Source organism: Salmo trutta, chromosome 2 (assembly GCF_901001165.1).
Source record: "Salmo trutta chromosome 2, fSalTru1.1, whole genome shotgun sequence".
In the NCBI taxonomy this organism is placed as follows: Eukaryota; Metazoa; Chordata; class Actinopteri; order Salmoniformes; family Salmonidae; genus Salmo; species Salmo trutta.
The window spans coordinates 5,557,734-5,571,021 of NC_042958.1; the positions used below are offsets into that span (position 1 = coordinate 5,557,734).

At 41.5% G+C, this 13,288-nt stretch overlaps 1 protein-coding gene across 1 annotated transcript in view; it reads left to right on the plus strand.

Moving 5' to 3' along the window:
* Positions 1–6,467: 6,467 nt before the first annotated feature.
* The window catches only part of LOC115149390 (V-set and transmembrane domain-containing protein 2A), a 32,596-nt gene continuing 25,775 nt past the window's right edge, over positions 6,468–13,288 (plus strand). The window contains exons 1-2 of the mRNA XM_029692219.1: positions 6,468–6,856; positions 9,360–9,529. Coding sequence (XP_029548079.1) covers positions 6,778–6,856; positions 9,360–9,529 — 249 coding nt within the window. The 5' untranslated portion in view covers positions 6,468–6,777. The remainder of the gene's footprint in view (positions 6,857–9,359; positions 9,530–13,288) is intronic.

The window sequence follows — 13,288 nt, forward strand, 5'->3', positions numbered from 1 at the left end:
TATTTCTCTAGTTAAAAAATGTGCATGAAAACCAAGTCAGTGCACTGTAGACAGTATCAAGTCAGCTGCTGCTAGCTGTGCTCAGATCTGATTTCTGAGAATGTGTCTACAACTTCATCATCAGCAAGCTGTCAAACTATCATAAATACAGCACAAGCTGCTACACAATGTTTATCACTAGCCCAAAATCACTAGCTAGCAAGCTAAGTTCCATCTCTGTGTTTTTCAATGGATCTAGCTAGTACTAGTAGCTAGCAGACACATTGAGCGGACAGACCACGTTAGATAAATCATCTTATTAAGTCACTGGTGCTTCGTTGCTGTTTAGTTTTGACAACTGTCTAACTATTTATTACCAGAGTGTGGATCTGTTTGGCAGTGTTTCATAGAGAATCATGTTACTAAACAGGTCACAGCAGGAATTGCTTTTGAATTTTGGAATATTAACAAGTGGCAGTTGGGATGCAAGTGCGCATCATCTCAATTTTAATTTTGCCCAAAACAGTGTTCATACTCTAGTGATCACTGTCAAATAGAAACACATCAACAAGTCCTATAAAGGGCTTAGTTTCCAAGTGTTCTTTCCACATTGGTGATGTATTATTGTCTTATTTTAAAAAGTCTGAGTTGGAGGCGATACATAATGTGCAGGTCTGTCTCACTGTCTGGAGGTTCTGCTGCTTTGATTGGATAGAGCACAATCAGTGCAGCTATTTCTCCCCGCATGACAGTTCTGTTAGTGGACAAGTGGGCATTATTGTAATCCAAATCCAACCCCCGTGTAAATCGTGACGACCTCAGTTACATAAATCTAAAAAAAACTCTGTTTTGGAATATAGTTGGGGTCATTCCACCAATTCTTTAAGAAGTGTAACTTGGTCCAAAAAAACTTTTACATTTTAACATTTTGTCATAAAAAGCACATTTTCAACTTCATAAAAAAAACATTGTCACATCTCGAGGTTAAATAAAAATACATGTTTATAGTGCCTTTTAAATGCCAAATAAAGTAAAATGGTTGACGATTTCATCGTAAATCAGCAATAGATCCCCTTGTGACAGGGGAATGGAACCTTGTTGTGTGCGACAGGTGTAGTCGTGGGAAGTAGGGTGCTGAGGGTGCTAAACAAACCATACCTGAGGTGGGAGAGAGTTCCATCTAGTCATTGCTCTATATTGCTTTGTACGTTGGGGACAGTGAAGAGACCCCAGGTAGCATGTCTTGTGGGGTATGTATGGGTGTCTGAGCTGTGTGATTGCACAGCCAGTTTGGTACTTTCAAAGACCCGTAGTGATGCAGTCAATCTCTCCTTTACTTTGATTGAGGAAGTTGGTTTTTGCGTTCAGTTTAATGTCTTTGCCAGAGGAAGCATTAGCTTTTCAGTTCTCTCAGCATTTTACCCAGCAGGTTGACGTTTATTGGGATGAATCTTGTCCTGGAGGCAGAGCTGATCGGTTTCCGCTAGATGGGCCAGACGCACAGTCAAATTTGTCTATATCGTAAAAAAGTCACAAACAGTTTAGGGTCAACATAAGGTTAGTAGTGTGGTTAGGGTTAGGTTTAAAATGTTATGACTTTGAAGCTAGGCCAACTAGTGACCACCCTGCAGAGATGCCTCCAGGACAAGATTCATTCCAATAAATGCCAATCTGCTTTTGCCCAGGTGATGGCACCATGCCATCCACAGGATGCCAGTAGCAAGTTGGCACCTCTTCCTCTCTTGACTCATTGTAATTTCACAGGGCTCTGTAATGAAGAGTTTGTATCCAAATAAAATGATGTATTTCCTCCTGCCGTTTCTCTTGACACAAACCCCTAGACATACAACCATCTCAGCTCTGCAGATTTAGCTGTGAAGAGACAGAATCATTAGATCATTTATTCTGGTATTTCTGGTCACAGGTTCTGGAGTGGCTGAAAAATCACAACATTCACCTAAAACTAACCCTACAAATAGCACTGTTGGGAGCTTTGGAAAGCCATAGTCAATCAGTTAACAGTATAATAATACTCTTAGTAAAAAAATGGCATCTTTAATTTACAATCTGTGGGTACTATGAGATTAGAACGGTTCGAAATTCATGCGAGACATCACAGCACAGTAGAAAGATATATATGGCACATTGAAATCTAGAGAGGGTTGATCTTCGGAGATAGCTGGGATTGGCTGAGAGTAGCTGAGGGGTGGGGTTAGGGTGATAGGTAGGATTGGCTGAGAGTAGCTGAGGGGTGGAGTTTAAACCTCATGATCTGTAACAGTTAGGACCAAAAAACACCATATATCATGTATACCGTACATGTCTGAGGAAATTAAACTATATAGAAGTATCATGTATGTGAAACGCATGAATGATGTATCTAAATAGCTGCAAGAAACAACAATGTAACACAAAGTCAATGTTGTCCTTCGAAGAGGCTGGATGGGCCAGTAAAAATAAATAAATAAAAACCTAGACATTGATTTACAGAGATAAACAGATCCCATATTTTATGAAAGTTGTCCCTTAGGGAAAAAGGAAAATAAGATCAAGTCTTCCAACATGCTATTTCAGTATGACACACCACGTCTGACTTGCCCATTTAATGGTGGATAGAGGTGGTCTTTGTGTGCAGACACAGTGCTCAGGCCACACTCTGTTATCCTTGATCATGATGGTGACACAGCAAACCCTTTGTCATAGACTCCCACCAACATTATCAGTGTTGATGGTGCTCAGTCACCAACATTATCAGTATCTATGGTGCTCAGTCACCAACATTACCAGTATCTATGGTGCTCAGTCACCAACATTACCAGTATATATGGTGCTCAGTCACCAACATTATCAGTATCTATGGTGCTCAGTCACCAACATTACCAGTATCTATGGTGCTCAGTCACCAACATTACCAGTATCTATGGTGCTCAGTCACCAACATTACCAGTATCTATGGTGCTCAATCACCAACATTACCAGTATCTATGGTGCTCAGTCACCAACATTACCAGTATCTATGGTGCTCAGTCACCAACATTACCAGTATCTATGGTGCTCAATCACCAACATTACCAGTATCTATGGTGCTCAATCACCAACATTACCAGTATCTATGGTGCTCAGTCACCAACATTACCAGTATCTATGGTGCTCAGTCACCAACATTATCAGTATCTATGGTGCTCAGTCACCAACATTACCAGTATCTATGGTGCTCAGTCACCAACATTACCAGTATCTATGGTGCTCAGTCACCAACATTATCAGTATCTATGGTGCTCAGTCACCAACAGCATGTTCTGCATGGAGAGAGAGAGAGAGAGAGAGAGAGAGTTGGGAGAAAGTATTGTTGTCATTGAGCACGCACTTATGAACGTGGCTGGATGTGAATGTCATTAATTATTGCAAACATCATTGCCCTGGAAAAGTGTTTAATTTTCAGATGCACTCTGCTTCACTCAAAGTGGCCCGTGCAGAATGCTCCAGTTGAGAAAATGGATACTGGCAAGAAACCAGCGCTGGACAAGTCCCTTTGAGTACCATTCACTGCCCCACACTGACTATTGCTTAGATAGTGCTGATCATCAACAACAGCAACAGTATTTTACATAACTGGATTTAGCCTGATTTTTATGTAACTTTGATTGTCTATTGTTAAGGCAGAACAGCCGGAGTAGAGCTTGAACCACTGACCTTGTGGTTACAAGGAAAGCACTTCTCTGGCGGGTTCCCTCTCAATCACTACACTGGTGGCAGCAATGTGATAATCTCTCAGGCCTACACTCTTAGAAAAAAAGGTGTTATCTAGAACCAAAAATGTTTCTTCAGTGTCCCCATGGGAGAACCCTTTTACAAACCCTTTTGGTTTCCATGTAGAACCCTTTCCACAGAGGGTTCTACCTGGAACCAAAAATTATTCTCCTATAGGGACAGCCACAGAACCCTTTTGGAACCCTTTTTTCTAAGAGTGTAGAATGCAAGTGTGCCCTTGTCTGTACTGAGGCTTGTGTGCTGGCCTGCTTGTCAGGATATAAGGAATAGTGGAGCCTCTTTGGATGATTCGGGACAGCCTCGCCAAGCGAGGCTGTCCAGAATCTTGATAGGGATAGTTGTCCTGTCAACGGGACAGTTGTAAATCATGCAGCACCTTGTGTCAGCATCACAGATTTTAGAGAAACAACAAATGTCGGAACATATATGTGTCTTATATTGGCTGAAAGCTTAAATTCTTGTTAATATAACTGCACTATCCAAATTACAGTAGCTATTACTGCGAAAAAATGCCATGCTATTGTTTGAGGAGAGCTCCTAACAGCAAACCACTTTCTTCACTGCGATAGGTTTGATAAATTCACCTCTGAAGGTGAAATGTGTACTTACATTCTGAAATCTTGCTCTGATTTATCATTCAAAGGGTCCCCGAGATAATATGAAGTGGTGTTTTGTGAGATAAAATCATTTTTCATTTCCTAAAAAGGTCCATATAGCATATAGCATGCACGATCGATTTTGTATTTCCACTCATTCAATTTGCAAAGAAAGGAATCTGTGAAAATCTAACCCTAAACGTTGTTTCAACCAGTCAAATCCCATTTGTATTTATTCCTCTGAGATCCTAGAACGTAACCAGACTTCACTATATCATTAGGGGTGTAGTATATCCTATAGGACACCAAATTTGGTCAGAGAGCGACGCCTTCATGGCACGCCGATGACACGGGCGGTCTTCACTTGATCGACTGTAACTTTGTCAAATAAGCACTAATCGGGGTCGAACAAAGCTAGCTAGATAGCAAATGAGCTGGGCTTTACGGGAGTATCTAGAAACTCCATATCTGTCGCAAAATGTAGCTGCTAACCTTGTGCGACAGCAAGCCTTTTCCTTTTGGACAAAAATTATAAGAATATAGAGAGTTATGAAGTTATGAAAACTGGTTGTTTTGCAAATGTTGAACTTAAAATATGGCTACTAATACTGGAAAAGCTAAATCAAAGTCCAAGTATACAGATTTGAGGATATTCTTGCTGAAAAATATAATGTGAATGTAAATGTCTCCTTCACGATTTGCCCAAATGTACCTGGGTGACTTCACACTAAATGTCATGTAGTTTGCTCATATTTTAAGTTATCCGTCTGAAACTTTGCACATACACTGCCTCCATCTTGTGGACACCATTGGAATTACAACCAGAGTGATGGCTGGATGTGGGACCTTTCTGTTGAATTTCAAAGATGGTGGTAGAACTTTTTTTTTCTTCTACCAGATCTATTGTGTTATATTCTCCTACATTCAATTCACATTTCCACAAACTTCAAAGTGTTTCCATTCAAATGGTACCAAGAATATGCATATCCTGAGCTACAGGCAGTTAGATTTGGGTATGTCATTTTACGCGAAAATTGAAAAAAGGGTGCTATCCCTAGAAGTTTTTAATGGCATAGGAAGTAGCCTTTTGTGATTTACCTGTACTTGCAGGGTCTCTGGTTCAAGCCCTGTCTCAGCTGTCTCCCCCTCAATGGCTACAATATTGTTGTATAGCCTCTGTACCAGTGGGTCTGATCTGTGCCTTTTTCAGAGGTCTGACTGCATAGCTATTAATAAACATGATCAGGGCCTGCTCCAAACTTAAGCGACATAAGCATTCGCTTAGGGCCCCCAGCCACTTATAAAAAATAGTCTGGGTCTAGTTAGAATAGGTGCAAGTTCGAAATTTGGTTGTGCATCAGCAGTTTTCTTTCTTATTATGTCAGTCCTTGACAGTCACTCAATTAGCCACGTCAGCTAACACTTTTTTAGATTGGTGAGTTAGTCTAGCCAGCTATCTAAACTTGTAGTAATCATGGCTGAATACTGACCGAGCACACAGGGCAAGTGCCTAGGGGCCCTGACCTCCAGGGGGCCCCCATTGATGTTGTTAGTCACTCTCACTCAGAAATCATTAACATAATATGTCATGGCAACATTTGTAGATTTGCAGGAAATTAGCTTTAAAACTGTTTTTTTTTTATCTACACCTCATGGTAAAATGGGTAGAATTCCAGGAAATTAGCTGTAAAATGTACATTTATTTCTCAGCCTTCATCAGAGGGGGCCACAAAAAATGTTTTGCTCGCAGGGGGGGGGGGGGGGGGGGCAACCAAATCTCGCTTAGGGCCCTCAAAAGGCTAGAGCCGACCCCCTCAATGAGATGGACACACCTACATTCCATATGTAAATTCTTCTTAAATTGAGTGACAACCCACACAGTCTCTTAAATGATTTGTCATGTTTTGGTTGCTGAGAAAAGAGTGAGGAGCTATTTTGCTCTCTTCTCACACAAATCTCTCACACAAATTTTGTCATGAATGCTAAAATTATTTCTAGCTTTCGAAATCGTCTGTAGGCTACTCCCGCTGCTATGCTTGATAATGACTTTTCTATATTACATATGTTTAAGTCTAGACTAGTGCAATTTGAAAGAATGTGGAAAACGGGCTTTGCAAAAGTGTAGAGGTGTGTACACCAAGCACACAATAGGGGAACTGCACACTGACGTTGCATGAACAGCCACGTACTGTACCGAGAGCAGAGAACAGAGACTATTATTTTACAACACCTTGTGCAGAGCGCGCAGTCACCAGTCTCTCTCTCTCTGCAAAGCTGACAACTTCAGTAGCCTTGCTATTGTTCCAGCATGTTACACATTCGCCATTCTGTGTCCAAGCATATCGGCCTGGCAACAGTTTAATTTGCTGAGCAGTTTTGGAAGATCGTTTTTTTTTCTCTCTCTCGGCTGATGTGACATTATCCATCTGTGATGATGTGGACCTCTCAGGACTTTATTGGATTCGTTGTATTGTCTAGTTTATGTATACAATTTGGATTCTGCTTTGAAGGTAAGCTGAGACATATCGCCCTACAACACTTCTATCAATTTTAGTCTCTCTGGGCTTCTGGGTTAAAAACAATATATATCGCATTTGAATTCATGTTAAAAGTGCGTATAACTTCAAGATGCAGACATTAAATAATAAATATATCACGATTGACGTAACAAATGCAACATACTTCTGGGCTATAAAATAAATGCAGAAAAAGTACCTAGTTTTGATCCAATGTTGTCCAAATGAACCAAACGCAACTGTTGATTGCTTAAAATGACACCTGGATATAATTTAGTAGTTTATAATACTATTATAATTAGTAGAACGTAAATGTTGGACTACCAGGCACAGGTTAATATCGTTGTAAGAATAACTTTGAAGAAACACTGAGCGCGACATGCATTTAAAGTAACGGATATGCAGAAACAGTGTTGGATTGGCGTAGAACGAGCAGTAGTTATTTTTTCAGCACCATGGACGGTTACCCTGTTGACATATCGGTGAGAGTTTGCATCTGTCCCTTTGTGGTTTCTCTCTACCTTTGGATCTCATCACACGAAATCTGACACATCTGCCTTGGTATTGCCACTGCCTCCCTAGCCTGTATCCCTTGAAAATGATCAGAAAATGTTTATTTTTATTTTTTTAAGCGTAGTGTGTGTTGCGGGGGGGAAACTGTAGGCTACATTGAACGACAGTTATTGTGATGCTTAGAGTGTAACATGTTCCACACTTAAATATATATTCAGATAGGCTATACTATACTTGTCTTATTTAAATTACACTATGCACATTCATTTGAATTTTAGTTATTGGAGAATGAATCTGGCAAATGTGTTGAGGTTAAATCACGTTTATCTCATATGTCCGTGCTTTGAGAAGGGGCTGATATATGTTATAAGGCATTATGTTATGATCAAGGTATGATACCCATCGCAGTGACAGATCTAGACACATAGGAAGCCCCTTAATTTCAGATGATATAGTTCACTAATTCGATTAACCTACACTTCCCTTACAAAATCGCATTACCATATGTGAAATAACTGTTGGTACGTGTTGAGCTTAAATTTCACGTGAAACCATATTAAATTAAACTACCTTTTGACATTCGAGGAAAAAAAAACGTTTTCACCTCATGTGAATTACAGTTGCACATGTGAAATTTGCAGTTCCACATGCTAAAAACGTTCGCATGAAAATCAGATATGCAGTTTCACATGTGAAAATCTTTCTCATGTGAAAATATCACTTTCACATGTTCAATTGCAATTTCACATGTGAAAATCAATCACATTTCAAAGTAAAATTGACAGTTTCACATGTAAGGAAACATTCACGTGAAAATCTTAACTTTCACATGTGAAATTGTGGTGGTGAAATAGTGTTATTCTTCTCACACGTGACATGCTGCAGTAGCAATGTTTCAACATATGGAATTGCAAATTCTGTAATGTCATTCTGTAAAAAGGTAACTTAGCCTACCTGAGTATAATAATTCAAGTGCATTGAAAAATTGTTGGTCAGTGACCAGTGAAAAGAAGCCCAGTGAAAAGAACAGAGAAGCTAGAGTTCCATGTCTTTTTATTCCACCAGTTTAACATGTTAGAATTAGTGCTCTCAGAGTTAATCAGTGAACTCCAGTTAATATACTGAAAACATCCTAAATACATGATCTATAAAGCTATACTGCTGCAACAATGCCATATCAAAAGAAGTTGACTTTGAGATTAAACAAAAGTGTATTTATCAATTTATCTGATTTTGCTAACTGTTACTTTGAACAAAATCAAGACGTCAATTTTCTTGTAATGATTTTTTGTATAAAAAAAAATCGTAAATTGCAGCTCAATATGAGCAAATTAGGAAATTGCGATAAATCGTGATTAATCACAGGAGGAAATCCTGCCATGAATTGGATAAACATTTTTTCATTGTTTGACAGTGTGAAAATGCACATGTGAAAGTGTAGAGGACATGAGTCACTCATGGTCATGTGATCATGTGGCCCTGCATGCAACGTCAAAGTTTGTGTTGGCCCTCTTGGTCTAATGGTCAAGACGTCAGATTTTCCAGTGGGAGACCTGGCTTCTAATCCTGCCAGTTACAAAAGCACTCATGTAAAACATAATACGAGAAATGTTGGGAAACCACGTGTCTTAGTGGTGAATACGTGTCTGTTTTACCCATGTGACGTTTTATTTCCCATTTGATTTGTTCACATGTGAAACGTATGTGAAACGTCACATCTACGAAAACCACGTGTCTGACTCTGTGAAAATATATATATTTCCTTTCCTTTTTGAAATCTTTCACGTGATTCTTCACACAGGTTTATCACGTGTTCTCTTGATCTGATTTTTTTTCATGTTTTTTGTTGTTGTTGTAAGGGTTTATTTACTCAACTACCATGTGTTGAAAGAAGTGCCTTACACTATGACAGGTTTGTTATATGTAGGCTGTAGTTGTGGAGGACAAACAGCGATTATACTGATTGTTTTTCTCTATCTTTCAGGAAAGTTTACGGATATCCCCTCCAATCTAACGGTAAAAGAAGGTCAAAACATTGAAATGGCGTGCGCCTTCCAGAGTGGAACCACGTCAGTTTACTTGGAGATTCAATGGTGGTTTATAAGAGCACCAGAAGAACCCAGCAACAGCGAGGAGGAGGATGATGACGAAGAGGTATGCACTTCACTTGTTCCAAATAAAGGGGGAAAAGTCTTGGCCCTGCACATTGCAATCATGATTTCATAGTGGTGCAGTTTTGTATAATCCCATTCCGCACAGAAACCTCAGTGAATTCTCGCATGATTGGATTATCATTACCAAGAGCATAGCACCCCATAGCCTTTTTAAAATCCCTAGATTATCCTGTAAAACTTACTGTAATAAACTTTGATAACAGATTGCCACAACATGCAGTGGTAAAATAATACTGGTCTGTTTAATCTCAGCCTGTCTTTACCAAGTTGATTTAACCAAGGGCTAATTTAAGTGACTTGCATATGTAGTCTGAGGTATGTATGTAGCACCATTCTGCCAGAGTTAAGAGAACTGATCATCATTTATCATTATAGGGCCCTCAGAGGCCATGCAGGAAAAAACTTTGCTGACACGTTCTTGCAAATTGGCTCATTAAAGCCTGAACAGTGTACCGAGACCCTCCTCGACTGGCATTTGTAATGTATTTCTACACTGGATAGCTACTTATGACAGTTTTTCCTTACAAATAATGATCAGTTACTTTGTGTTTGTGTATTATTTTGCTCCCTCTATTGAAATAGCTGGTACATTTTAGGGGAGTTTGTCAGTTTGTCATCACAGACATCAAACAAGGAAATGTTTCCTTTGTTAAATGCTCGTCTTCCTCGCAGTGAAACCACAATGCAGAGAGAGAGGCTTGTTCTTGGATATCCACATGGCTTTAAAATAGTTATTACTTGTCCATTGTTGTCACCCATCATGCTGGCATTGCCAAGGCTTTGATCCGTTTGATCTATGACTCTTAGATGTCGGCTGAAGGAGCTGTTGATGCTCACCACGCCATTGCTGCTCATATGAACTAGTTCTTTTCATGGTATTTGTTTGAAATGACAAGCAGTGGTTTTGTCCTGAGAGGAAAGGGGTTTCGACAAAAAACAAGCCAAGGATTCGTGAGGAGGACTATAAAAAGAGGCTGAGGAAGAAAAAAATTAGAGCTGAGAAAAAGAGTGGAATAGGATTCATAGTGGAACAGACGTGCACAGGGTGCTGCAGGGTTCAGTCCATGACAACAACACAACAACTGAATCCCGCTTTAAAGGGCGGGCACGTCCACTATATCACAGTGGCATCACAGTGTTCGTTCTGTAGCTGTCCCGTGAGATATAGTCCCAGTGACACTATCACGTGTAGTGGTTGACATTGTTGGAAGCTCTCTGCTTTGTTTGACTGGGCTAAAATGGTGGTCTATCGCTCTACTCATGCTGAAGAGGGGGATTCATCTCTCCTCAAGGCTGGAATGGATCTATCGCTATCTGTTTAATCCACACGTCCGCAGAGTAAATCTTTACAATCCTCTTCGCTCGTAATTCTATTTGGTGTGGGATTAAGGGTTAATATAAGCAAAGGAAAATGTGATTTCTCTCTCAAGGTAACAGCCGTGTCTTCCTGGGTCATTGAAAAAGCCTAAACCCATTGATTGCCATTGTGTGCCACGGCCTCTCTCAACGAGATAAGATACTTTTCTGTTTTCCTCTCTGTTAAAGACAAAGTGTGAAAGTCACAGACATACAGAACGTGTCCTCAGTGAGACCTGTCAGCTTGTCAGGCTTGGATCAAGTAATGAGAGCACTTATTTCCTGTTTCTAAAGGAAACATACAATCCATAGCTGTACTCCAGCCTCTTGACCTGCAGCCTTCACCGGCCATCGCTCCTACTGCCCCTCTGTCCTACTGCCCCATGAGCCTTGTACCCTGTCTGGCTCTCTGTCCTACAGCCCCATGAGCATTGTATCCTGTCTGGCTCTCTGTCCTACTGCCCCATGAGCCTTGTACCCTGTCTGGCTCTCTGTCCTACAGCCCCATGAGCCTTGTACCCTGTCTGGCTCTCTGTCCTACAGCCCCATGAGCCTTGTACCCTGTCTGGCTCTCTGTCCTACTGCCCCATGAGCCTTTTACCCTGCCTGGCCCTCTGTCCCATTGCCCCATGAGCCTTGTACCCTGTCTGGCTCTCTGTCCTACTGCCCCATGAGCCTTGTACCCTGTCTGGCCCTCTGTCCTACAGCCCCATGAGCCTTGTACCCTGTCTGGCTCTCTGTCCTACTGCCCCATGAGCCTTGTACCCTGTCTGGCCCTCTGTCCTACAGCCCCATGAACCTTGTACCCTGTCTTGCCCTCTGTCCTACTGCCCCATAAGCCTTGTACCCTGTCTGGCCCTCTGTCCTACTGCCCCATGAGCCTTGTACCCTGTCTGGCTCTCTGTCCTACTGCCCCATGAGCCTTGTACCCTGTCTGGCCCTCTGTCCTACTGCCCCATGAGCCTTGTACCCTGTCTGGCTCTCTGTCCTACAGCCCCATGAGCCTTGTACCCTGTCTGGCCCTCTGTCCTTAATACACAAAGTATTTGGACACCTGCTTGTCAAACATCTCAATCCAAAATCATGGGCATTAGTATGGAGTTGGTCCCCCCTTTACTGCTTTGTCAGCCTCCACACTGCTGTGCAAGCTTGCTACCATTCAGCCACAAGAGCATTAGTGAGGAGAGATTGTCATTGTATGCTGAAGCGTTACGATTTCCTTTCACTGGAACTAAGGGGCCTAGCCTGAACCATGAAAAATTGCCCGAGACCATTATTCCTCCACCGCAAAACTTGATGCATTCGGGCAAGTAGCGTTCTCCTGGCATCCGCCAAACCCAGATTTGTCCGTTGGACTGCCAGATGGTGAAGCGCGATTCATCACTCCAAAGAACGCATTTTCATTGCTCCAGAGTTCAATGGCGGCGAGCTTTACACCACTCCAGGCAACGCTTGGCATTGCACATGGTGATCTTCAGCTTGTGTGCTGCTGTTTGGCCATGGAAACTCATTTCATGAAGCTCCCGACGAACAGTTCTTGTGCGGACGTTGCTTCCAGAGGCAGTTTGGAACTCGGTAGTGTGTGTTGCAACCGATGACCAATGATTTTTGCGAGCTATTTGCTTCAACACTCCCTTTCTGTGAGCTTGTGTGGCCTACCACTTAGCGGCTGAGCCATTGTTGCTCCTAGACGTTTCCATTTCACAATAACAGCGCTTACAGTTGACTGGGACAGCAATAGCAGGACAGACATTTTACGATCTTAATTGTTGGAAAGGTGGCATTCTATGACGGTGCCACAATGAATGTCACTGAGCATTTCATTAAGGTCATTCTACTGCCAATGTGCGTGTATGGAGATTACATGGCTGTGTGCTTGATTTTATAAACCTGTCAGCAAAAGGTGTGGTTGAAATAGCCACATCCACTAGTTTGAAGGGTTGTCCACATAATGTGATAACATTCAGAGGCAATACAATGCATAGCCTCCCATCGACGCCGGTCTCATTATGAGACAGACACACAGCTCTAATGGATAGAATGTTTCCAGGATCACATGACCAAGATGTCAGTGGTGGGGAACATGTAGTATAATAAAGTAATAATTTGGTGAGTTTTTATATTTGTCCTGTTTGAAAATGTGCTTCTTTCCATATCCCAACTCCCACTGAGAATGGGGTCATGGCCAGCCTTTATCAGTTGCAACTGTGGAGCAATTAGGATGAAGTGCTTTGCTTTAAGGGCTCATCGACAGATTTTTCACTTTGTCGGCTCGGCGATTCAAACTAGCAGCTTTCGGGTTACTTGTCATGGTCGTGTGGAGAGACGAACCAAGGTGCAGCGTGATTAAAGTTCCACATCTTTTAATAAAGCGAAACTTCCA